The 26,918-nt window shown below is 40.8% G+C and overlaps 1 protein-coding gene across 2 annotated transcripts in view; it reads right to left on the reverse strand.

Annotated features, from left to right (window-relative positions):
- MAMDC2 (MAM domain containing 2) overlaps positions 1–26,918 on the reverse strand; it is a 74,554-nt gene that overhangs the window by 23,111 nt on the left and 24,525 nt on the right. For both annotated transcript variants that reach the window (XM_072151095.1, XM_072151104.1), the window contains exons 3-5: positions 12,988–13,256; positions 8,322–8,406; positions 657–794 (exon numbers count right to left, since the gene is read on the reverse strand). In XM_072151095.1, the coding sequence (XP_072007196.1) occupies positions 657–794; positions 8,322–8,406; positions 12,988–13,256 (492 nt within the window). The remainder of the gene's footprint in view (positions 1–656; positions 795–8,321; positions 8,407–12,987; positions 13,257–26,918) is intronic.

Here is a 26,918-nt window from a genome sequence, read left to right on the forward strand (position 1 = left end):
TTGTCATACAATCCATGAGTGACAGGCTTTACCAACTCAGATTGTCTGATTCAGTGACTAGGAAGAAATCTGTCAATCAGCAGCTGGATGGTGGGAGAAGCCTCAAAAATGCAGCATATTTCTCAGTAACTACTGGACACACAGATATGATGGACAGAATCAATATTCAACACATCAGTGGAACTTATTTAATGGAGATTTCCTCTAAATGCAGAGTAATTTTAGTAATCTCAATCCAATTTACTAATAGCTATTATTTTATAAAATAAGGTTCTTGGGGTGGATGACACTGAGTCAGGAATTTACTGTCATTTTTATGGTGATTCTATGGTGATTTATAAACTTTGTATATATGTTGTATAGTTTATGTCTAACGATCTGGATGTCTGTTATTATATAGGTATGTATTATATGTTATTATATATGTGATCTGAGCTGCAGCACAATAATTTCCCCGCTGGCAATTATTAAAGTTTCTATCTTTCTGTCTAAATAAGGTCCAAAAAAAAAAAAATCTCTTAAGCCTTTCATGGTCCAATCAGGGAAAGAACAGCATATGGTTCTGTCTCAAGATTATCATCTTATTTTGTACTGTTAATTATTATCTGCCTCAAACATTCATGTATCTATAACACATCATACATTAACTTACTTACCATATTCACTGCCAAGTGTGTGGTCTTTAGGCATGATAGCCTGTGAATTTCTAATGTTGCCTCCTCCAACAAACCAGTTTACATTTGGGTTCCAGCTGTTCATGTAACCACAAAGATGGTTTTCCTCAAAATCACACTCTGCAATGACATAATAAGCAGCCAACATGTTGATAATCCATACATATCATTATTTGTATCATAACAATGAAGAATATATTAGCGGCATTGATATTTGTTCATTATTATATTTTTGTTGAGTAACCAGACAAAACAGTTCATTTGTTCTCTGTAGCAAGAAGCAATTTCATCAATAATTTTGCTTACCCAGATATATTATTCTAGTTGCTTATGAAGGACTCTATCCCTACACAGGGTACCCTTGAAGGGTACATAATAAAAGTGCAGACTCCTCTCTGCTCAATCAGACAATGGGGGTCATTTACTAAGGGCCCGATTCGCGATTTCCCGACGTGTTACCAGAATATTACCGACTTGCGCCGATTTTCCCTGAATTGCCCCGGGATTTTGACGCACGCGATCGGATTGTGGCGCATCGCGCTGGCACACACACACGGAAATTGGGTGGCGTGGCCGAACGAAAACCCGACGGATTCGGAAAAATCGCTGCATTTAAAAAAAAAAAAGTGTTGTGGGACTCGCGCTTACCTTCACTAGGAATAGGCCGGTGTACTTCAGTGCATTCCGGCAGGCTTCGGGGAACTTCAGCGCAGAAGCGCTACCTGGTGGACGTCGGAGGAACTACCTTAGTGAATCCCGGCCGGACCCGAATTCAGAGAGAACGCGCCGCTGGATCGCGAATGGACCAGGTAAGTAAATCTGCCCCAATGTCTCGATATGCAGATTTCTCTTTTTCTGTGTTATCTATGTTATCTGTGTTATCTATTCTATGAAGCTTAAGTATAGAATGACAAGGGCAACTAAAGACTCTACTGATTGATATAACAACCCCCCCCCTGATGACTGATATTACACTTCACCTAGGATTGCATTATAACCAGCACCAGGCCTGTCCAGCCTACTCCACACACAGGGATGTCCCCCAACTTGGCATGGATGTGGTGTTAGTCAGGAAAAAGTCGCAATTCCTGCACCTTTACTGGTGTATTTAAAGGAAATCTACCATCAAAGCCAGACAAGATAAACTAGGGACATTACTCATAGATCCATGGAACTCACAAGAAAACAGAAGTATGCCAAAAGACCAAAAAAATAAAGTATAAACAACTTTTATTGATATGAATTACACCACAACACAAAAAAACCATAAAAACATTTAAAAGTGTGAACAACACACAAACAAACAATCCAGCAGGGGGACCTAGCATGTGATAGTGCTGGTCACCCCTACAAACCACCAGCTCCCCCTCCTGAGATAACACCCCCCTAGCCGCACAAAATCCAGAAATGCTGCAACCGGGATGAACGCAAAGGGGAGGTGAGGGGAAGCTGGGGCCCTGAGGAAGCCAGTTGGGTGGCGATACACGTGGGGCTGTGTGCCCCAGCTTCCCCTCACCTCCCCTTTGCGTTCATCCCGGTTGCAGCAGGTAGATATGTGGATCCATCTTGTACATATACCTCATTGCACTTGTTTTTAGATTGTTCTGTTGGAGGATTGCTGGTTTACTTTTTGTTGATTCTCCCGGGATTATGAGCTTTGACCACATACACTGGATATTTCATCCACTATAAGATACATTTCTGGATTTTGGGGGTGTTATCTCAGGAGGGGGAGCTGGTGGTTTGTAGGGGTGACCAGCACTATCACATGCTAGGTCCCCCTGCTGGATTGTTTGTTTGTGTGTTGTTCACACTTTTAAATGTTTTTATGGTTTTTTTGTGTTGTGGTGTAATTCATATCAATAAAAGTTGTTTATACTTTATTTTTTTGGTCTTGTGGCATACTTCTGTTTTCTTGTGAGTTCCATAGTTTATATGTATAGCCTTGACCCTCATTATACTTATCTTAGGTGTGCTAGTCCCGCTTTTTTCGTTTCTGTGTATTGATTACTCATAGATCCAGGCACTGTGATTGTGGTAATCTTCTGTTATACATGGCCTCCTTCCTTCTAAAATAAACTTTTAATGCTAATGATATCTGGGGATGTTACATTTAACCCTTTCTGCTCTGACTTCACAAGTTGCTGTTACACTGCAGCAGCAAATCTCAGTATGATTAAGAGTCTGTGTTTTATCAGGTTTCAATTTGATGTTAGATTTTCTTTAAGATACCTTTGTGATGGCTTATCACTTTAAAATGCAAGCATTTTTCATAGTGTATATTACTGTACTTGCAGTTTTACTAGTGTTTTTAAAAGTAGCCTGCCATATCCCAAACCATCTCAGTGCATACGGCTTCTTATAAGCTTGCAAGCTTTTTATTTTACATTTTTTTTATTAACATCCGAGTAATTTTTGAAAAATGTACATTATTATGGTTAAGTAATCTTTGTGTCGCACCGGCTGGTGCCTTTATTTAAATTTTTCTACCTAGACCAACTCCGCTGAATATATAGAATAAATTACATTGCCTATAAAAAGAAGATATAGCATGAAGAAACATGTGTACCATATATGCCAATGTCTCCATTGTACCAAGATACTTATATATTTATTTGCATAAATATTACATTTTATTCAGAAATTATTGTTCAGAAATTACTGTTCATGGTGAAATAGAAATGGAAAATTTGAAGGACTTATAAAGTGGCCAACACTATGGGGCACATTTACTAATGGTCCGCGGACCGCGATACTGTCGGGTTTCCCGACTATTTCTGTTCTGCACTGAATTGCACAGGGTGGCGTGGCCGTCGGACAACCCGACTGATTTGGACAAACCGCGGAATTAAAATTCAAATTGTATCGCAAAATCAGCACTCACATGCACCGGAAGGAAGATGGTGAAGTCCGGCGGACCTCAGCGGGGAAGCAGCACATTCAAGAAATCGGGCGCATGCTGTAAGTGAATCGCGGCAGCTCCGAATCCTCGTTGGACATTCTGGATCGGCGGACGGCACGGGTAAGTAAATGTACCCCAATGTGGTTTTCACTTGCAGGATGTGTTCACACCTGGCCTTTTATATACACTCAGCGTATGCATATTGAAAGCTCTTGGCATGAACACTGAATGTATACATTGACATAAATCTCCTTTTCACATAAAAAAATATTATTTATTAACACATTTTTGTTAAAAAATATTAATACCTAGAATAAGATGACTGACCACAGTAAAAGGTTATGTTCATTAACGGGAAAAGAACCTTGGAAAAGTCCACATACAACATTTACAGCTGCCCCCAGGTCTAACAGGATCCATCCCTCATAATACTGATATTGTGTTAAAAGGTTATATGCATTAAGCTAATCAAGGAAAGCATCTCTAACAAACCTTTGAAAAACTTTCCCAACTGTAGTTCCCTGAATTACTTTTTGACCCTTTTTTAAATACTGGCACCAGTATATTTCATATAATGTGTAAAAAGCAGGATGTATAGACCCAGAAAGCTATGTCTTTGCATTCTGCTGCCTCTGGCTGAGCGATGCTTATGCTTGGTGGAGGCCATTGAAGTCTGTGTGGGATGGATGCAGCAGTACTGCATTGTCCCATGTCTTCCACTAAGAGCATGCTCAGGGAAATTCCCCAGTAATGCCACTGTCATTATAAGAACAGTGATATCCGTAGGGAACCACCATGGACACCAATCACTGGTTGCTACTAATATTCTCTTCTCCTCCTACACCAGGGGGGAAGATCAGGCACAGAGCGACATATTCCACTGTATAAGCACAAATTGGGATACGTCTGTGCCCTTGAATATGCATGCTTGAATATTCAAACCCAGGGAGCATTATGTCCAACCGAAGATTGGTAGTTTCAGTGCAGATCAGCCATTTAAAGGGGAAGTAGCTTGACTGTATGGTTGAGCTCCTCAAATCCTTGAATTTATGTTTTCATTGACATGGAATAAATAAAAGTGGGTTTTTACAAATATGCTTCTTACTTGGTTCTTTGAGTCTTTTTAATGTTCAGCCCTTGAAAAAATTTATAGAAAGACATAGAAACACAGGCAGCATTCCTGCAGGTATAGTGAGCAAGCTGGATACTTTACTGACCAATGTCCATTAAACATGTATATTGTTTCCAACAAGTTAAGAAGAAAAAATCTAACAAAGGCAATAATTAACTCATACTATATTTTGAAATGTCATGCATAACCTCTTGCCGTCAATATCCTTTTCCCATTTCTATTTTCGGCTCTCCAAAATCAAAAAGCTACCAGCACACTGGTCTGCAGACCGCACTAAGGGTCTGCGGACCGCACAAACGTCGGATATTCTGACGATTACCGATTTGCGCCGTATTTAAAAGGTTATTGTGGCGCACACAATCAGATTTTGCCACAACCGCGACGGCTTGCATGCAACAGAAAACGGGGGGCATCAGACGATCCAACGGATTCGGACTGAGCGCAGGATTTAACATTTAAATTGTGTCGCAAGACAATGCACTTACATGCACCAGGAAGAATAAGGTGAACTCCGGCGGACCTGAGCGGGGAAGCGACACATGCAGGATATCGGGTGCACGATCTTACTTACAGTACCAGGTAAGTAAATGTGCCCCACTGTTAGAGATTGGGAGAAATGACAGGCCCTGAGTGTCATTGAGACTACAGGTTGTAATGCGATAGAGTAGCAGCATGGCAGCTTGCACACCTAATGCAGTAAACAACTGGTACAGTGAGTACAGAAAGTATTCAGACCCCTTTAAATTTTTCACTCTTTATTTCACTGCTAAGATAAAAAAAAAGTTATTTTTTTGCTCATTATTGTACACGCTGCATCTTGACAGAAAAGAAACACAGAAATACAGATATTTTTGCTAATTTATTGACCCCATAATAGTACGGCACAAGTCAGGTGCGGGTGCATGGAGAGGCTCACGGGATGAGCCCTCTCCATAGCCGGTAAGCCTTTGGTACATATTGCAGCAAACACTTACCGGTAGCACGCACGAACAGTGCTAGCACCGATCGCAGGTGTTAACCCGACAATCGCTCTGCCGGCGGCTTCAAAAAGATGGGCGCCACCATCAGTCGCCATGCCAGCCTAGGGTCTTCCGAAGACCCGAGGCTGTCTCGTTACTGTAGTATGGCAGTATATGGTAGGATCAATCAGACAACCTAGGGTTAAAGTGCGATAGTGGATTTGAAAAAAAAATAAACGTAAACATTAAAAAAAGTTTTAAAAAAATTATAATAATAAAACCTAAAAATTCAATTCACCCACCTTTCCCTAGAACTGATATAAATATAAATAAACAGTAAAAATCATAAACACATAAAGGTATTGCCATGTCCAAAAATGCATGATCTATCAAAATATAATAACAGTTTAAAACTGCGCTTAACCCTGTAACCGGAAGAAGCCCCCGGAGTTGAAAATGGCACTTTTTTGCCATTTTGAAAAATATAAAAAATTCAATAAAAAGTGATCAAAAGGTCGTAAATAAAAAATAGAGCATTGAAAACATCATCAAAAGTTGCAATAAATGACACCACCCACAGATCAGTACACCAAAGTATAAAAAAGTTATTAGCGCCAGAAGTTGTCAAAATCCCCCCAAAATTTTTGTACAGGTTTTAATTTTTGTAAATATATGAAAATATTATAAAACATATATAAATTCGGTATCCCCATGATTGCACTGACCCAAAGAATAAAGTAGACCTGTCATCTTGGTCGCACTGTGAAAACTGTAAAATCCAAGCCCACAAGAAAATGGCGCAAATGCTTTTTTTTCAGCATTTTCACTGCATTTGGAATTTTCTTCCAGCTTATCAGTGCATGGCATGGAATTTTAAATATTGTCACTATAGAGTGCAATTTGTTACGCAGAAAACAAGCCCTCACAGAGCTCTTTACGTGCAAAAATAAAAAACGTTAAGATTTTTGAAGGTGGGGAGTGAAAAATGGAGACTTCTTGAGAATGATGCAACAAGTTTTTCACACCTAGATTTGGGAATCCTCTGCCATTCTTCTTTACAGATCCTCTCCAGTTCCCTAAGGTTGGATGGTGAACGTTCATGGACAGCAATTTTCATGTCTCTCCAGAGATGTTCAATTGGGTTTAGGTCAGGGCTCTGGCTGGGCCGGTCAAGAATGGTCACAGAGTTGTTTTGAAGATTTTTTAGCTGTCTGCTTAGGATCATTGTCTTGCTGGAAGGTGAACCTTTGGCGCAGCCTGAAGTCCACAGCACTCTGGAAGAGGTTTTCATCCAGGATATCTCTGTACTTGGCTGCATTCATCTTTCCTTCAAATCCAACCAGTTGTCCTGTCCCTGCAGCTGAAAAATGCCACCATAGCATGATACTGACACCACCATGTTTCACTGTTAGGATTGTATTTGGCAGGTGATGAGCAGTGCCTGGTTTTCTCCACACACACCGCTTAGAACTAATGCCAAAAATTTAAATCTTCATCATATCAGACCATAAAATTTTATTTCTCATAGTCTGGGAGTCCTTCATGTATATTTTTGCAAACTGTATGCAGGCTTTCATATGTCTTTCAGAGAGGAGAGACTTCTGTCGGCACACTCTGCCATAAAGCCCCGATTGGTGTAGGGCTGTAGTGATAGTTGACTTTGGAACTTTCTTCAATCTTTCTGCTGCATCTCTGTAGCTCAGCCATAGTGATCTTGGGGTTCTTCTTTACCTCTCTCACCAAGGATCTTCTCTCACAATTGCTTAGTTTGGCTGGACAGCCAGGTCGGGGAAGAAATGTAGTTGTTGCAACCCACTTCCATTTAAGGATTATGGAGGCAACTGTGCTCTTAGGAATCTTGAGTGCTGCAGAAATTTTTTTCTAACCTTGGCCAGAATAGTGCCTTGTCACAAATCTGTCTCTTAGCTTCTTGCACAGTTCCTTAGACCTCATGATTCTTAAGGTCTCTGACGTGCAAGGTGAGCTGTGAGGTTTATATAAACATGTGAGTGCTTCCTCACACCCTTCTTCAAATTTTCACTAGGTCGTTGCCCTAATTGAATTGTCATTTGTTTTCAGTTAGGTACATTGACCGAGCAGTGTGCTAGTGTAGGATTTTCATGGCACACTGGAGGTATAAACTCCTGTGTGCTTTCAATACTAATCTTAATCTGAATCTTAATTGATTGTATATTGTGTTGCAGTCTGTGCTGCGACACAGTTTAAGCTGTATGTTTGTACCCTTGTAAATACTGTGTAAATACTGTAATGTGACTATGCTCTTTCAATAACGCCTTTCCCAATCAAGTCCAATCAGTTTAATTAAACACAGCTGGACTCCAATGTAGGAGTAGAACCATCTCAAGGAGGATCAGAAGGAAATAGACTGCATGTGCGTCAAATGTGCATGATATCCCAGCTTTTCTTTTTTAATAAATTAGCAAATATATCTACATTTCTGATTTCTAGTTTTCTGTCAAGATGAGGTGCTGAGTGTATAAAGAACTTTTTTGGCTGCAGTGAAACAAAGAGTGATACATTTAAAGGGGTCTGAATACTTTCCATACCCACTGTATGTTTGAAGAGGACTCCGTATGTAAGTAACATGTTGGTAAAGGTTATAATATAGAAATAAACAACAGTTTCACACTTACCAATACAATACCCTGTGGTTACTTTTAACTCATAAATTGCTATGCTGCTCTTTTCATCAGCGCCAAGTATTCCTTCCAGTATTATCTACAACAAAATAAAAAAAATCACAGCAAGTTCTGCTTTAGAAGTTATCCTGCACAGAAGAACTGAGTTTCATACTGCTTATGTTTTTTTACTTTAGTTTTAGAAACATTGTGGAAGATTAATCCAACTGTAAACAACAGAATTCTGTCCTAATTTGCAACAAGGCCCACGTAAAATATCTTGCCCCATACTTATCTAGGGTGTGACAAATTGTAAACACTTTCTGACTGATAAAAGGAACATAACCTCTGCAAAAGGGTATGGTATAAGTCACTCCAATATGGAATATTTCCATGGTCTACACTACCTACAGCTTATAGCAGGTACCAGATTGATAGATCTGGTTTACAGATGCTAATACAACATTCCTTACTAGGACTTGGCCTTTCTAATGGCTTGAATGAAGCCAGGACCCAGAATACCTGAGCCTTGTGCACGCTATGGTCACAGTGCTTGGTATACGGGAGAAGAGGCCTTGTCCAGAGCCTGGCAGGTCTCCAGCAGGTGGTGTGTGCAAGAAAATGGAGGGAGAGGCTGATGGAATAGGTTTCTCCCTGAGGCAACCCAGATGTGTAGATAGGGATCCTTGGGTGATGGAGGATGGGGAGCCTGTGATGGTGAACAGCCTAACCCAGGTATCCCTTGGAGGCACGTTGTGCAAAATAATTTAGTTCTTTATTGAATCTTCAACAGCAGGCAACGGATTTAACATCAGCCGAACTTCAGCTGGAAGGAGATAGCTAGTCGGAGTGCAGGTCCACAGAAAGATGGATGCTCACAGCCTGAACAATAGCTTTAGACTGGGCTGGTAAAGATGGAGCCACAAGGTGGACCTCTGCTCTGGGCTAAGTCTTTTGACTGCTTCAAGGTCTCAGATGGCTTACTTGTGACACCTCTACTTCCTGGTCTGGAACACTGACTTCTGCAGCACTCCTCTGACCTCTTGAGCTTTCCTCTGGAGAAAGACAGACCATGTGCTCCCACCCACAAAGGGTTTTATTAACTCCCGCTTATGAGGTTGCAAGCACAACCAGCACACTTCTTCCTTCACAGTAATTACAGATCATACAATTGGATAGTACAATTAACTATAACCCTTCCAAGCAGAGTGTTAAAGCTGCAGTTACTAAGTTTACCATGTTACCAGTGTGAAACATGTTGAATTGTCATTATGTTGAAAGTGTTGAAATTGTACAAATATGTCTCCACACGCCTGGACTGTGGCCGTAGTTGGTAATGTCCGTATTTAGAACTCTAACTTCCTGACCCTAGTCACTCAGCAAAACCAGTTCACAGCTAGTAACCAGTTAGTGAAGGGACCCAACCAGGTCAAAACAATGCTGTGTACAGTTGGGAGTCTGTTCCTACTGGTTTAGTTTAATCCCATGTCATATCATTAGGCCTCTTGTAGGTCATGCTTGGTGTCAAGGGGGCTGACTTATAACGTAGCAAATAGAGGTGTGGTTTTCCTTAGCCCATCCCGAAAACTTATTTGCATATTTTCCAATAAAGAAAACAAATGTAACAAACAAGTTCAGACTTTGTGGTTTCCATGCATGACCTTATCTTGCAGACACTAAATGAGAACCAAGGGAAATGTGTAGTCAAACCCCCACCCCAGCGGAGGTGTATAAATACATCGATTGGAAGGAGAAACGAGGAAGAAAAGCATCTCAGCGTCCCCAAGTGTAGAGATTATGGGGCACATTTACTAAGGGCCGTGCACCAGTTTTCTATTGGACTTTAAATGTTCTTTTAGGTACAAACTAGTTGAACATGGAATTTAAGAAGTGCCTGCACCACATTTGTGTTGCATGTGACAGTTTTGTGGCGCGGCTGCACTATGCTTCTTTTGACACAAATTTCTGCACTAAAGGGGGCATTTAAGTGCTCCGTCGGACAGTGCGCCAGATTTAACATGCAAAGTCTGACAGAAATTGTTGCACGCCCTATGTTAAAGGTGCACCCAAAAAAAGTGGTTTACTCTGTCGGGGCAGTGCAGGGGGCGCCAGATTCATGCAGAATGTGCCAGAAATCCTGAATCTGGCTCCCTCTGTACTACACACAGGCAAACTGCGCTTATTACAGACTGCACTGTTCTCCGTAAATGTGCCCCTATGTCTGAGGCAATAGGTTGGAGAGTGAATCTTGATATCTGTGAGGGGACTAATTACTGTTAGATTTGGACCATAATCCCCATATATGAGTAAATTTAGGCAGCTCCTATGCTTGAAAGGTGTGGGTTTTAAAAAAAATTTTTCCTCTATGCCGAGCCCTGGAACTCACCCTATATAAAGGACTTAAAGCACATTGATAAGGTAAAGTGTTAAATATGATTCAGGATAATGCTGGGTGTATAAAAAAAAAATTATTGCATAAAACAATTGGTCAGTGCTAAGCTTTTAGTTCGGAATGCTCGTCCTGATAGCATGATGAACTCTAACATCAAGCTGTCAGTTAGGGTGCTTAGTCAGGAGCTTAGTTCTCTCCAAACAGAGAGTCTGGTATTTTATCCAGCAGGAATTCTCCACGTCTGTGCCACCTAAGAGGATGTGGCACATTTAGAAAAATATACTAATATAGTAATGATCTAGTAAAATATTATAATTATTATCCCATGCACACCAATGTGCAACCCATACAATTAAAAAGAAATAGTGATCAAAACACTAAAAGCTAGTCTCAATAAAAAATAAAAGCTTGTACCAAAATAACCCCTTATATACCTCCAAACATAGAATTTCAGGTGTCAGATTAATTTTAAATTTACATTTACAATTTACATGTAATAAATAATTATAAGATAGGATAATAATTAAGTATTAATAAAGTATTATAACTATTATTATTCTACTGATACTAAAAAGCTATAAAGACAAAGTTTGTAAGGAAATGGTGTGACTGCATTTTTTGTAATACAACAGCAAATACTCTCTCCCGATGATGTGATCTGTAATTAAACATGTGACTGCTGGGATTCCAGCTTTCTGAGACTTCTGTTGCTGGTGAGACCTAACATAGACCGAAAAGCTTCACTATAACGGTAAATTTTCCCTAATGTCATTTCTGTCCTTTGAGACATACTACAAAAATAAAATTGAAAAAACTTCAATTCCTCTTGAAATATCCCATCATTTTATTTGCTTTGGCAGCAGCCGCCTGACTCTGGTCACTAAAATTAAGTTTACCATCCACCAAAACCTCCCAAGTCCTTTTCAGCTCCAGTTTTGCCAAGTAATTGACTGTTTAGAACATAGTTATACTTTTTGTTTCCATGCCTGGCTTCAACTCAAATCTGGGCAGAAATAAGATCACCTCTATAATTTGCAACACAGCAACACAGTTTCAGTGCAACGAAACAGTACATGCACCGCACATTGAACGTGCAACAATAGACCTCAATATATACTCCAGTATAAGTCTAGTTTTTCAGCACAAAAAATGTGCTGAAAAACCCTAACTCGGCTTATACTCGAGTCAAGGAAAAAAACAAAAAGTGAACTCACCTTCTGACGCTCCCCGGCATCCATCGCGGCTCCGACATCGGGTCCTGGTCCTTCACAGTCTTCGTGACGTCAGCCGAGACGTCATGGTGCCTGCGACGGACCGGGAGTGGCTGGCAGGCTATATACCCGAGGGGGCAGGCAGGCTGGCTATATACTCCAGGGGGCAGGCAGGCAGCCTATATACTCTAGGGGACTGTCAGGCTATATACTCCAGGGTGCTGTCAGGCTCCAGGGGGCTGTCAGGCTATATACTCCAGGGGGCTGGCAAGCTATATACTGGGGGGGCTGTGACCAATGCATTTCCCACCCTCGACTTATACTCGAGTCAATAGGTTTTTCCAGCTTTTTGTGTCAAAATTAGGGGTCTAGGCTTGTACTTGGGTCGGCTCATACTCGAGTATATACGTATTAGTATATACGTATAGTATATTAGTATATACTAATATTTGTATCAGGGAGTAACTACAGTGGTAGCAGCCATAGCAGCCCTATGGGGCCTGCTGTGTCAGGGATCCCTGTCATCCAACCTGACACTAAAGAATGGTGGAAGTGCACATTGTACAGCATAATTGTATATAACATATATGTGATTTATACATGCTATATATGTGTGTGTATCTGATGTATATATGCTGGGTGTGTAGATGGTGTATGGTGTATATATACTGTATGTGTGTATATATGCTGTATGCCAGTATACAGCACTGTATGTGTGTGTATACACTCTATATGTATGCAAGATTGTATAAATGTGTATGAGTGAAGAACTGTATGTTTATGTATATAGGTTTATAATTGTGTGTGTGTGTATATGAGTGTAATATGTATATTTTTAAGCGGGAAGGGGGCCTCAATCAGAAGTCTGCTATGGGGCCCTGTCTGTCCTAGTTACGCCACTGGCTTGTATGGCTACCACATGGCCAAAAATTTGGTCCCCGAATGAGGCCTTCCTAATATACTGTGCCTCTGTGGATGAGTTCACTATAAATATGTTTGCTTAAAAAGTTTATGGTATTGTATTAAACAAAATTCTGCCACAACACTTTGTAAAATAATAAAAATATAAATGAATTACCTTATACTTTTTTGATGAACTTCTTAAGTCCACACTTGCAATTAACCAGCCATCTGACTGTTCCTGGCTTGACCATAGAAGATGATCAAAGCTCTCTCCTTCAGGCCTGACAATAACATTTAAGATACTGGGATTTTGAGAGAACTCTAGTCCAGTAATTTGATAAACTAATCTTAGACAGCTCCAGTCATCTGGCTGTAGATCCGGACTGAGAAGAACAGCTTTCTGTCCATGATTTCCACGGGTTGTATCCACTGAAACATAATGGCCTGCAAAAGTAATAAAAAAATGAAATGGCATAATAATAGAGATGGCATTTTCCTTGCTATGAAAGATAAATACACATAGACAATAATACTTTAAAAGCTTATAATATCTATTATTGTTATTTATCACTTTAAATTACAACCCACTATAAAACTGCAAACAGTTTATAATATAGATATTCAGGTATATTCAGTTACATGCAATTCATTTCTATGTTGATAAAGTGGTTTTCTTTGATTTGATTACCTTTATTTAGACAGATCAGATTAGTTGGACTGTTGGGTATCACATGAATGGAAGCAAACTATATTTCACAGTGTAAGGAGCTGAGATACAGTATTCTTCCCTGGTCATAACACAGCATACCTTGCTGTAAAAGTTGGGCTCTATGTAGTGTATTTTTGTTGGTGCCATGGTTGTCAATATCAGCTAATCAGTAATGGTAGCAGGTATTGGATCTCCAGAAATCTGCTATTTATGACCTATCCTACGGACAAGTCATTATGAGGTAAATAAATGTTATTGTTTGTAGAATAAAAATTTCTAAATTTTTCCAATATGCTTTGGTCCAAATTTATCCATCAGGACCAGGAGCCTTGCTCGGGAAGAGGGAGGAAATAGCATGAAACACCTCTTCAACCGTCAAAGGGGCTAATTTCGCAAAGTTGCATCCTTGATAGGAAAGCCCAAATAGAGGAAGAAGTTAAATCCACCTGCGCTGCATATAGTCCTGAATAGTAAGTTAAACTGGGAACATATACCAGCCGGGTGAGTCGCCACAGAGCCTGAGGGGACCTGAAATGCTAACCACTACAGTCTGAAGTGAAAAAGACAATTACACCAAAGTATTCCCACTTTTGGTGCCCAGAGCAAAAATAGGTTGTTTCTGTCCTAACATCTTTTTGGAGGTGTAATCAGTCAAATGCAAATGATGCAATCTTTGAAATCCTGAACAAACCTCCTTACTAGAGTCAGGGGGATTATGCCTGATATGTCTGTTCGACTACCAAAAGCTAATTTTTTTAGTTTGGTAAAAGTAAGGCTCAGCTTAAACATGACTAGGGTAATTTCCCTGATCAAAGTCAAAGTGTTAATGTATCTATGGAGCCCAATAATATTACACTTCCTTCTGACAGCTCACTTTAACTGGTATAACATCCAGCCAATAAGTTATTAACCACCACGACCTCCCTGGAATACTGAGGGGTTGAGCAAGCGACACCAAAAAAGGTGCCGATATATGGCCAAAAAGAACTCAGCTTGCAAAAGCCAGATCAATCCTCAATAGCAACTGAGTTGCCATAGAGTTACAAGCAAATTGAGAAACATCTAGGTGGCACCAAATCCACACCTCTGTGAGTTTATATACAATTTAGAGTAAATCAATGAGCCTTACTCTCTAGAATTGAGGACCCCCCCCCCCATCATGACTTAAAGGGGTATTCCCATCTGGGCATTTACATTTAATTCATTTGCCATATGTAAACATTTCTTCAATTAATCATTTCTTCAATTATTAAAAAAAAGTTCCTGTGTGAAGATAATTTCTCAAAAATATGGGTTGCGGGACCACCCGTGACATGAAATATTTTTCGGTGGACCTCTGCAGTGTATTCAGGATAGGACATATGGGAGTTCTCATAAACCACGTCATAAACCCTGACAGAAAGCTGCAGTTAGAATACTTTCCCAGCCTCAATAATTCAGAAGATTCTTAATAAATGGGCAAAGGGATGAACCTGGAGAAAGAGGATGGGTTGGGATCCCTAGGGGACACTCCACCACAAAGCACTGCGAAAAGGGACAACTGAGGAAATAATTTCTTGATAACAGTCTCCACAAAGGACTGGGCACCCTCAACTCTTTCAGCGAGTCCCGGAATTCAGACATTGTTACGACAATTACAGTTCTCAGCATCCTCTTTTTGTGAAGAAGTTTAATCTATTGCACCCAGGACTGTACCATCCGTTCATTTAGTCACTTAGCTTAGCAAAGATGTCAGCAGGATAACTGAAAGAGGTGGGGAGACAACCGATAACCCTGAGCATGGGAGTCAGCAGCTGTAGCTCAAACAGCGGTCCTAGACGAGGGTTGAGGAAGGCACCAATGTCCCACTAATGAAAGGGGAGCAGCCGTTCAGCAGGTGTTGGTGGGTCCCAATAGGCAAAGACTGAGTGAATACACAGGCCCGGTGGACATAAAGCAGCTCCACTGGACGCGCACTGAATATGAGGTGCTGGACGGAGACTGACACCAGCAACAGGCTGAATTAAGATGTTGCTGCTGCACCGCGTGGTAGCAGGCAGGAGCCGAAAAGACAGACAAGCTTCCATTTGGAGACACCAATGAAGATATATGCCTGGAGGATACAAGTCTCAGCGATCCAACCAGCCCTTCTTCAGAGAAGCCGAGCAGGGCATAAGGAGGTCTCCCAGAGGACACCTGTCACTGCTGGAGGAAAAATGGCGGTACTTCACCATACTGCTGCAGGCAACAGACGGAAGAAGAGGAGTCAATTGTCCGATCAGGAGTCAGCCAGTATAATCATACTAGAGGACAGCATTATAATGAGGGAGGTACCCGATATCAAGGTTGAGCAAAATTTCAAAAAACTAGCAAAAGGGAAGACAGGATTAGGCAGCATTTTAAACAGAGATTTGCAGCTAGGGGCTATCCTAACAGGGTTTTGGACAAGGCACTTAAGAAATCCAGAGGACAGGAGGTGGGGGGTTAAGGGAAGAGATTGGAAAAGAAGGGAGATCGTATGAGGCCTAATGATAACAATAAAAGTAGATTTTCATTTACCTTCTCTTATAGTCCCAATGAAAGGGTCATAAAGACTGCAATATTCAGGCACTGGAAGGTTCTACAGGAGGAAACACAACTAGGGGAGAGAGTGACGGATAAACCTTTGGTCTCATTCAGACGCAGCACCACTTTAAGGGATCACCTTGTAAAAAGCAGGTTTGTGTCCCCTAGTAAAAATTGGCTCAAAGACTGCATTCCAGAAGGGAACTACAGATGTGGTCATTGCCACTTCTTCCAATAAAACTTAAGGAGCAAGGTGATCAATTTTGGCGGCCATACACACAGAGTTAGGTCTTTTATAACATGCAGAACGTCCTTTGTGGTTTATATTCTGACATATATCCTACGAAGGATGGTTCTGAATGATCGGATCGATTTTTCTGTCTTCTTCTGATTGCTTAGTGAGTTCAAGAGGGATATGGTTGCATTATGTGATATTTAAAGGGGTATTCCAGGAATATGAACATCTGATACAAAAACCCATAATGCTATAAATAAATGAATGTAACAAAACTTAATGTCATTCGTCACAAAATGGAGCTTAAAGGGAACCTACCACCCCGATTCTACCTATAAAGGTAGAAGGGGTGGTAGATGGATGAATGGGACGTGAGGATAGCCCTTTTTGGGCTAATCCTCACGTCCCGGCTAGCTTTTAGAAAAGTTTATTGCGGGCATATGCAAATTTATTTATGCGGCTACTGGGGCGTGGAGTAGCCGGACATGAGGCTACTAGTCGCGGCTACTCCACGCCCCAGTAGCCACATTACTCCGCCTACCATTTAATCTTCGGCGCGCAGCTCCTCGTAGCTGCATGCCCTCGTCCGAGTCCCCCGGCATCTGCGGCCTACTGCGCATGCGCAGTAGCTTCGGCCCCGGAGCCGCGGCTGCGCAGCCAAAGGCCTGGGTTCTGCGCATGCGCAGAACGCAGGGGACTCAGACGAGGGCGCGCAGCTATGAGGAGCTGCGCGCTGAAGATTAAATGGTAGGCGGAGTAATGTGGCTACTGGGGCGTGGAGTAGCCGCGACTAGTAGCCTCATGTCCGGCTACTCCACGCCCCAGTAGCCGCATAAATAAATTTGCATATGCCCGCAATAAACTTTACAAAAAGATAGCCGGGACGTGAGGATTAGCCCAAAAAGGGCTATCCTCACGTCCCATTCATCCACCTACCACCCCTTCTACCTTTATAGGTAGAATCGGGATGGTAGGTTCCCTTTAAATAGTTTGATTTTATGATTCACAAAATTTTATGGTCTAAAGTTATAACCAAGATGGCTGCCACTGGAAACGACAAGTCCCAAGATGCTTTAGTTCTCAGTAACTCCTCCTCCCTCTTATGCTCTGCTCCCAGTGATGATATAACAGGTTTTCTTGCTCTGTTACCATAGTAATGATGTGTAACTGCCATCACCACAACACTTGCCATACTGGATGCAGTGCAACCAACAGACTCCAGCCAAACATAGTGGTGAACACATGACCTGCCCAGGCAGGTGCAGGCCATGTGATGTGGACATGTGACCAGCGGCCATCTTCTGTCCTGTGTATGCTCTGCAACGGACCGCGCGGAGGAAATTAACGGACTGATTAAAGGGCCAGTAGCATTTTAATTCTTCATTACAGTCTATGTCATCAGCAGTTTTCTGCTAAGGGGAGCAAAATTTTAAATAACAACTAATTACATATAAGATTGTATTTTAAGGACCCATTTGTGTATAAATTATGCTGATTCCTGGAATACCCCTTTAATTCAATCCCTACAACCTTTATTGAACAGGTTATTAAAAAGGTACGGTATCAATTGTGTTGCTTGGTAAAGTAGTTATATTTGCTTTTATAACCTGTATTGAGTGTTAACATGTGTCACATATGTATCACATTGTTGCACTGTTTGTTCTGATCCACGGAGGATTCCGCTACACGTTTTGGCTTATACTCTGACACTCTTGCACCTGGGAGTCTTTATTACCTGTTTCCCAGACGCAGTAGTGTCATAGGCTTGTGTGAAACAGCCTGTCGTCTGCCATGGTTGGCGTCCTCCCTGCACTGCCACATGGAACAATAAAGTCCACTTATTTTTCATCCAAGTGCCACTGCTTGTTTCTTCGCTATGAGGATTACGCAGGATACCTGGAGAGCTCTCTTGCCCCACATCCTACTACATTGAACATCAGGCAACGCCCCCCTCTACCAACACATTTAGCTACCAGCATACTAACATGACAAAAGGCAGATGTAAATGTAATATTATATGCCATTTTAAAACTTTATATATGGTTACCAAGTGCACTCTACTGGTAACCAATATTGGTTACGAAAATACATGTGTATTTACAATTGAATCTTTTAGCTTGTAATTTTATTTCGTACTCTTTCATTTTATCTATTTTGAGTACATGTTGGCACAAATTCAGTAGTATACCTATAATTTTAATGTGAAGTATCTGGAATAAAACCACTTAAATGATAATTAAAACCCATTGGTTTTTCCATAACATGTCCACTTTAGATTTTTCTTTAGAGGTTAGAAATAACCAGAAAATGACTACATGAATTCGTGTATTACGATTACTATAAAAAACCATCAGATTTTAGGTAATTAAAAGCACTGATTGATATTTTGTACATGAAAACATTGTCACCATGATTCTGATTCCATTGATTCAGTTTCCAACTTTTTATCAAATCTTGCAGTAATCTGAGGTACAGAATTTGTACATATATTGCACAGAATATCACAGTTTCTGGTCATTATATGACATTTAATCCTCAATTTCCATTATCTCTCATCTCTGTAGTTTTTGGAAGTAAGTTTGCTGTTGTCTCAAAGCTATGTGACACTCACTTTGCCAACAACACACTACTTGATTTTCTATGTAATCTAACTCTTCAATAAGCTTCTGTCTTGTTGCTAGCAAAATATCATCCTGAAATGCAGACAGGGAACAATTGTCATCTGTAACCCCCACTCCCGCCCCCAAACCTGATGCTGGTGCATACAACCAGCAGGGGACACAAGAGCAGACCAACATATGAATAAGAGAGGAAGCTGCAGTGTGGTGCAGGGAGGAGAAAAGAGCCAGGAAAAGAGGGTATATATTTATTTATAGTTTGCTCTGGGTTCTCCTTTATTGGTGTCTGCCAATATTTGTCTGCCCTGGGAGTCTCCTGTATAGAATGCTCATCCTTATTAGCAAACTGTTGCAACAATAGTTTGAGCTTTCTCATCCCAATGATTGGGCTGGCATTGTGTGTCAGCACGATTAGCAGCAGGAGACCGGCTCTTATACACAACATGGTCCACGTAGAGATGCCCGAGACAGAGATTGAATGGTTGATAATGTGGCCAACACTTCCATGCATAAGGCTGACCTTGACTTTCATTCCTCTTATTTTGCATTTTACACACATATGGTACATATTCACATACACTAAATAAGCGTTAATAAGGAGTTACCCCTATTTAGTCAGAAAATGTTATTAAAATAAACCAAATTCTCCAGGAATGTACAGTAATGTGGAGAAATTTATTGAGGGCTCTATTCAGTGTCCTCAAGTTACAAAAGTGCACCATTTACGTTTTACTTAACTTACTTTTCACAGACTTTTACTTAACTACTTTTCTCTACAAAAACAATAGATGCCACCCAAATAATTGTCTTAAATATTTAGGCCTTGCAGTAAACTGTTACTGAAGGTCTGTGGCAATCTTGATTCCATCCCATAAACATGCTGCAAGCATTCATAGCTCCCTAACGGTTGCCAGAATCTTAATAGCTAAACACTGGCTGTCTGGAATGACCCCATCATTAAAACAATGGAACAGGAAACTGCCTGCTTTATTATGTGTGAGGCAAGTGTTTTCAGATCAATAGTGGAATACAATTTCTTTATAGAAACTGGGCATCCATGGCTTAGATAAAAAGACTGTGTTAATTTAAAGAGGGCCTGTCAAGGCATTTGGGACACTAAACCACTCACAGGTCCTTAAGGTTTAGTTTAGTTTCCCAAATGGACCTTTAGAAAGTTCTCAGGTGCCCACTATTAAAATAAAAAACATTAATACTTACCTGGTTCTGGTGCTCCACGTACCTGTGTGGTTGCACAGTGGTGTGGAAACGGCACTTGCGCAATGAAGTCGGGGTTTATGGCTACGTGTTCATTGAGGAGCTGTGCAAACGCAGGGAGCACGAGAGATGGGCCCGATGCATCATCTGACCCATCTTTGGGTAAGTTTAAAGGTGTCACAGAGAGACTTGGTAAAGGGGGATTTGGGACACTACACCACAGGTCCATAAAGACCTGTGGTTGATTTAGTGTCCCAAATCGCTCTGTCAGGTCCTATTTAAGGAAGACTAAAAAACCTTTTTTTCATTGGTTATGAATGGGCGACTGCCCTTGATTCATTTATGAATTAATTAATTAATTTATTTATTTCTTTTATTTCAGTTCTTACTTTTAGTGTGAGATGTGGCCAAAATAAACTTATATTCCAAAAAGCTGGTTCTTATATAATTGTAGTATATCGTATATAAAAATAAATGTACCGAAAAACCCTACTTCGGCTTATACTATATAAGAAAAAAAAATGTACCCAACCTCCAACGCCACAACTCCCCCCCCCCCCCCCCTCCGGGAAGGTTCTCTTCTATCCACCGATGATCCGGCATCCTCTTCTATCCATCGATGCTTCGGCATCACAGGCATCATGACATAAGCCACACGCTGACATTCTAGTGTGTGCGCCGGCACACACTAGAATGTGTATCATGTCAGCGAGCAGCTGTCGTCATGGTGCATGCAACGGACCATGTGGATAGAAGAGGGGATCGGTAGGTGAGTATACATTTTGTTTTTTTCCTACAGGCATTATATTGGGGACAGTGGCTGCAGGCTATAAGATACAGGGGCTGGCAGGATATATACTACAGAGGCTGGCAGGCTATATACTACAGGGGGCTGGCAGGCTATATATTACAGGGGGTGGTAGGCTATATACTACAGGGGGCTGGCAGGCTATATATTACAGGTGCTCACAGGCTATATACTACAGGGGCTGACAGGCTATATACTACAGGGGCTGATGGGCTACATACTATAGGGGTTGGCAGGCTATATACCACAGGGGGCTGGCAGCCTATATACTAGGGAGCTGGCAGGCTATATACTACAGGGGTTGGCAGGTTATATACTACAGGGGGCTGTCTATATAGCACAGGGGCTGTCTGGCTATATACTACAGGGGTTTGCAGGCTATATACTACAGGGGGCTGTCTATATACCACAGGGGCTGGCAGGATATATACTAAAGGGGGTTGTCTATATACTATAGGGGCTGGCTTGCTATGTACTGCAGAGGCTGGCAGGCTAAATACAGGGGGCAGGGACTGGCAGGCTATGTACTGGGGGGCTGTGACCAATGCATTTCCCACCCTCGGCTTATACTGAAGTCAATAGGTTTTCCCAGTTTTTTGTGTTGAAATTAGGGGTCTCGGCTTATACTGGGGTCGGCTTATACTCAAGTATATACGGTAAGTGTGAAATTTTGTGTGTATTTTTAGTAGATTGAGTTCTCATGTTTCATCAGATGATTTTAGACTTGTATATTGCGTGTTGGGGTGTTGTTAAGCCCCACATTGATAAAATCATTCTGTTTTTGTGGGGACGGTTATTATTTAGTTGAGTTTATGGTTTTATCCAGGCTTTTCATATAGAGTTTTTCCAGAAGTATATTTGTTGGTCTAATTGTGCTGAAAAGAAAAAGTCATACATGTTAGGTACTCCCAAACCACTTATTTGGTTTTGGTCATTATATCTAAGAAGATTTTTGGCATTTTTGTTGAATTTTGAGTTGAGCATTTGATATTTTTATGGGGATGGTTCTGAATAAGTTTAGGTATTTAGGGAGAATGCACATTTTGTATGCTGCTATCCTTCCAAACCAGAAAAGTATGGCTTTGTTATAATTGTGAAGTTCTTTCTCTATATCATAAAATAGGTGGAGAAAGATGAGTGAATAGTTGATTTGTTGGTCTTGTAAGCTGGACACCTAAATATTTTATATACCAGGGTTTCTAATGTAGTGGCTTAAGTCTTTTTAGTCTGTTCAACATTACATTAGGTATGCTTACCATCAGTGCCTGAGACTTAGATTCATTTGTAGCATGATATTGAATCATTTGAGTCAATAGTCTCAAACAGTAGTGGTAATGAAGAGTGAGTTATATAGCATGAGATAATATAGTCTTCAAATAGGAAATTATATTATTCAGGGGCCCTTCCCTCTTATATTGAGATTTGACCTACTTGCTTCTGGGAGGAGTTCAATAGATAGGTAAAAGTTAGTGGCATAGAAGTCCTAATAAATAACCACCTGTGAGTCCAAATTTAGAGAGAGAAGCAAAGACATATGTCCAATCTACTGTAACAAATGCCTTCTCGGCATCAATAGTTAATGGGGTTTGCCCATGAAATAAAATTCTCAAATTTCAATGCCCTAGTGATGTTAACACAATAAAGATAATTTTTTAACCCTTTACCTTACAATTTTACTCAGTTTTACTGCTGTTTTAGCTCATATCACTCAGTGATGGTTAGTGTAAAATTCCAGGGTGTGGGAAGGGACTCTCCAAGCAGACACCTTATGATCCATCTAGTTCTGTGAGCTGACACTGTGTTAGCACTGCTACATCTAGCAGCAGGAAGTCAGTGAGTGTGAGCTCGTCCTGGAATGCAGGGGGGAGGGGCTAGAGGCAAATAGCAGAGAATAGCTCAGCTCCACAGTGTCAGCCAAAAAAGCAAGATGGCTGCCACCTTAAAGTCAAAAGATATAGGATCAAAAACGAGGGGCAACTGTAATTGAGAACACTAGAACTGATAGAGACAGGTTGAAATTATATCTGTGAAATGCTGTATTTTTGTTAATAACAATGAATTAGAGAATGTGTTATTTTGTTATCCTGAGTACTTATCTTTGTGGGAATACCCCTTTAAGTTTCTTGTGGATATGTTGTTTCTTTCGGAGTACAGTATAAGAGATAGTGTTCCTAATTTTGGTTGGTTATAGGTGTGTTCAATATTTCTAGTTGTTGTGGTGTAAAAGTGGGCATACTACACCACATTTACTAAAAACAGTGCAAACTGGACTATGTGTAGGTTGCCTATGTAGTGTGCAGGGTGTGCCAGATTCATTAATTGTGGCACTGGTGCTCCCTGCACTGCCCCGACAGAGTGCACCAACTTTAATATGGGGTGTACGGCACACTTCTGTCTGACTTTGCATGATAAATGTGGTGCACGGTCCAACTGTGCACAAGAACAACCATTTAAGTGATAAAATTTGTGTCGCTTGAAGAATAGAGCAGCCCGACACGAAAGGGTTGCATGCGACACATATGTGGTGTGGACACCTCTTAGATACATGTGCAAGCAGTCTGCGCATATTAAACATGCAATGTTTGCCAGAAACCTGGCGCAAGGACCTCAGTAAATGTGCCCCATTGAGTTAAGTAAGTTAACATTGTTTAATTGGTTGGGTTGAGGTAAGGAAGGATTAGCTGAGAGGTTGTAGAGGTTCTCATAGTATGTCTTATAGGTTTCTACTCTGGCCTAGTGAGTAGTATCTAGTTTTCAGTATTAACTTTTGTGCTTAAAGGACATTTATCACCAGATCAAGGACTGTAAACCAAACATAAAGACATACTGGTGTGTACTGGCAGGATCTGCTCTTCTTTTATCTTCTTTTGCCCTTGCTTTTAAGAAAAGGGGCTTTAAAAGTCATGCAAAAGAGCCTGAGGGGATCCAGGCTCCATTAACTCCTAAGGAGCCTGGGGCCTCTTAGGCTAATTTGCATAATTGTAAAAGTCTTTTTTTTTCTCTTAAAAACAAAGGCATAAGAAGCTAAAAGAAGAGCAGATCCTGCCAGAGGGGGCACACACCAGTGTGTCAGTGTGCTTGGTTTACAATCCTTGATCTGGTATTAGATGTCCTTTAAATAAAAGTACATTTCAGAGGTGCTCTCTTCAATTTATCAATTCAGCTGAAGGGGGCGCTGTAGTTTGGTGTTTATTGTTAGATTCCAGTGTATGGATTTTGTTCACAGAATGTTTTTTAACACTCTAATCTTTCATGTTCTTTCCAGTTTTATTAGTACCAAAATGTTTTTAAAGTAATTTATCTGTGTGTGTGGATACAAGCAACACAAAACATTTCAGTGCCAGGGAAGACAACAGGCAACTAGTCAACACATTTTAGATCCATCCTATCCTTATTCAATGTCATGAATAAGGTTAGGATGTATCTGAAATGTGTTGACTAGTTGCGTGTTGTCTTCCCTGGGACTGTGTTTCTTGCGTGATGGAATAAAGCCTTGCATTTTACTTAATTTTTTCTGCATCCTGAAATCATTTGGAAGCAGGATTCATGTGTTTCCTCAAAAATAAATACAGTATTACAAATAAGATAAATTATTACAAAGGAAAGGTCAGTAAAACATAAAACAAAGATACAAACAGCTAAGAAAAGTCTAGTCCAAAAAATGCTTTCAAAACATAAACAGGAAAGCTTTAGGACTTTAGGTCAGGGGTCCCTTGAGGAAGCCAGTTGGGTGGCGATACGCGTGGGGTCTCGTGCCCCAGTCTCCCCCTACCTCTCCTTGGTCTGTATTTTCATCACCACAGGTAGATACCTTTCTGATCCATTATAGTGCTTTACAGAGAGTTATATGATCTTACTTTGATTTACTGCTTCACAATTTGGATCAACCTCTGTTTGGTTTCTACCATATTCTTTGCTCATTGGGGGGAGCTGGTGTTGGTCAGGTTGACCGGCTTTATTATATGCCAGGTCTCCCTGTTGGTTTACATTTGTGTGTAGTCCACACTTTTAAATGTTTTTAATATTTCTGAGTTGTGGTGTACTATGGTACAAATAAAATTAGTTTACTTCTTACTTTTGGGTCTCATAGCATACTTCCTTTCTTTCTTTGTGTATTTATAAGTGACATGATCACTGTCATCATGGTAGTGGTTTGTATAACAGGTTGGTGACAGTCTGTAAGCCTAAATCCTAATGACATGTTCCCTTGAATACGTACAGCAAAATCCTGCCCACAGCACATGGGAGTGATTTTGGGCTTCTTTTCTTGGACAAAGCTACATAAATGTTCATTGTACAAATAATAACTATTGTTAAAGCATCAAACATAATCAAAGTGAAGAGATAGGATCTGAGCTGCAGTAAACGACCTCAGCAACTACAAAGAATCAATGTTTCCAGCGCTGTTTCCTGCAAACCAGAAGGGTACCAGGATCAGTGCCAGGGGGAACCAGGATCAGTTGTAAAGGTGCTAGGTATCTGAACAGGAGCGATCTGATACAAAATACCTATTATATGGATAGGTCACCATGTTATATATTAACAAAATTCCTTAAGGTTACACAACATTAAACTTTTTACCAAGTTACTATAAAGGGGCTTTACCTCATAACTGAAATAAATGAAAATGTAACTGTTTAGAAGGGTTTAAAAGCCTTCTATAAGGGCTAAGGGGTCTTAATAAGGCAGACCGTGGACCTTATATTGTTAAATCACTGTATTTTCCTGGTACCAACTCTAATATAGGATTAATTTATGGTAGACTTAAAGGAAATAAATTAGTTATAAAAACAAAAAACAGCCAACAATACTGATAATCCTCTTCATCTTGAAACTTAAAATTAGCAGCACGGAGTATGTGTACAAGATGTCTGGTACTCTGAGCTGCTAATTATGCACTCCCTCGCCACCTCCCTTTTCCATGCAGGGAGAGGGAGGTGACGTTACTCGAGAAGCATGAATTTGCGCCTCTCGCATGGTGGTGAGGGCATAAATAATTAGCGACCTGGAGTGCCGGACATCTTGTCCCTGCGCTCTGCGTTGCTAATTATAAGTTTCTTTTCTAGGGCATCCCAGCGTGTCAAGACTAGCACCGGAATCAAGATGAAGAAGAGCTGAGGTGAGTATCTTTAGTTGTTTTTTGTTTTATTTTAACTGGTTGATTTGGTTTAAGTCTTGAGGAGTATTTATTAACCCCTTAACGCTCTGCGCCGTAGCTCTACGGCGCAGAGGTATAAGGGATGTATGAAGAGGGCTCACGGGCTGAGTCCTCTTCATACAAAGGTGGGGGTTTTTGCATTTTGCACAAAACCCCCACCGCTAATAACCGCGGTCGGTGCTTGCACCGATCGCGGCTATTAACCCCCTAAACGCCGCCGGCAAAGTCGCCGGCGGCGTTTAAAAGACGGCGGCGCGTGGGCGCCGCCATCTTTTTTTCGATCGCCACGCCCCCGAACGTCATCGGGGGGCGGCGATCAGTTGCCATGGTAGCCTCGTGTCTTCTTTTGACACGAGGCTATCTGGCAGCTGCATATTCGTTACAATGAGCCAGTGGCTCATTGTAATGAATGTGCTGCAAAAATGCCATATATTGCAATACAGAAGTATTGCAGTATATGGTAGCAGCGATCTGACTATCTAGGGTTAATGTACCCTAGATGGTCTAAAAGATAGTGAAAAAAAAAAGAAAAAAAAAAGTTTAAAAAATAAAAAAAATTAATAAAATATTAAAAGTTCAAATCACCCCCCTTTCCCTAGAACGGATATAAAACATAACAAACAGTAAAAATCACAGACATATTAGGTATCGCCGCGTCCCAAAATGCCCGATCTATCAAAATATAAAAACGGTTACGGCCGGCGGTGACCTCCGAGGCGGGAAATGGCGCCCAAATGTCCGAAATGCGACTTTTACACCTTTTTACATAACATAAAAAATGAAATAAAAAATGATCAAAATGTCGCACAGACCTCAAAA

This window comes from Engystomops pustulosus, chromosome 1 (assembly GCF_040894005.1).
Source record: "Engystomops pustulosus chromosome 1, aEngPut4.maternal, whole genome shotgun sequence".
Classification (NCBI taxonomy): domain Eukaryota; kingdom Metazoa; phylum Chordata; class Amphibia; order Anura; family Leptodactylidae; genus Engystomops; species Engystomops pustulosus.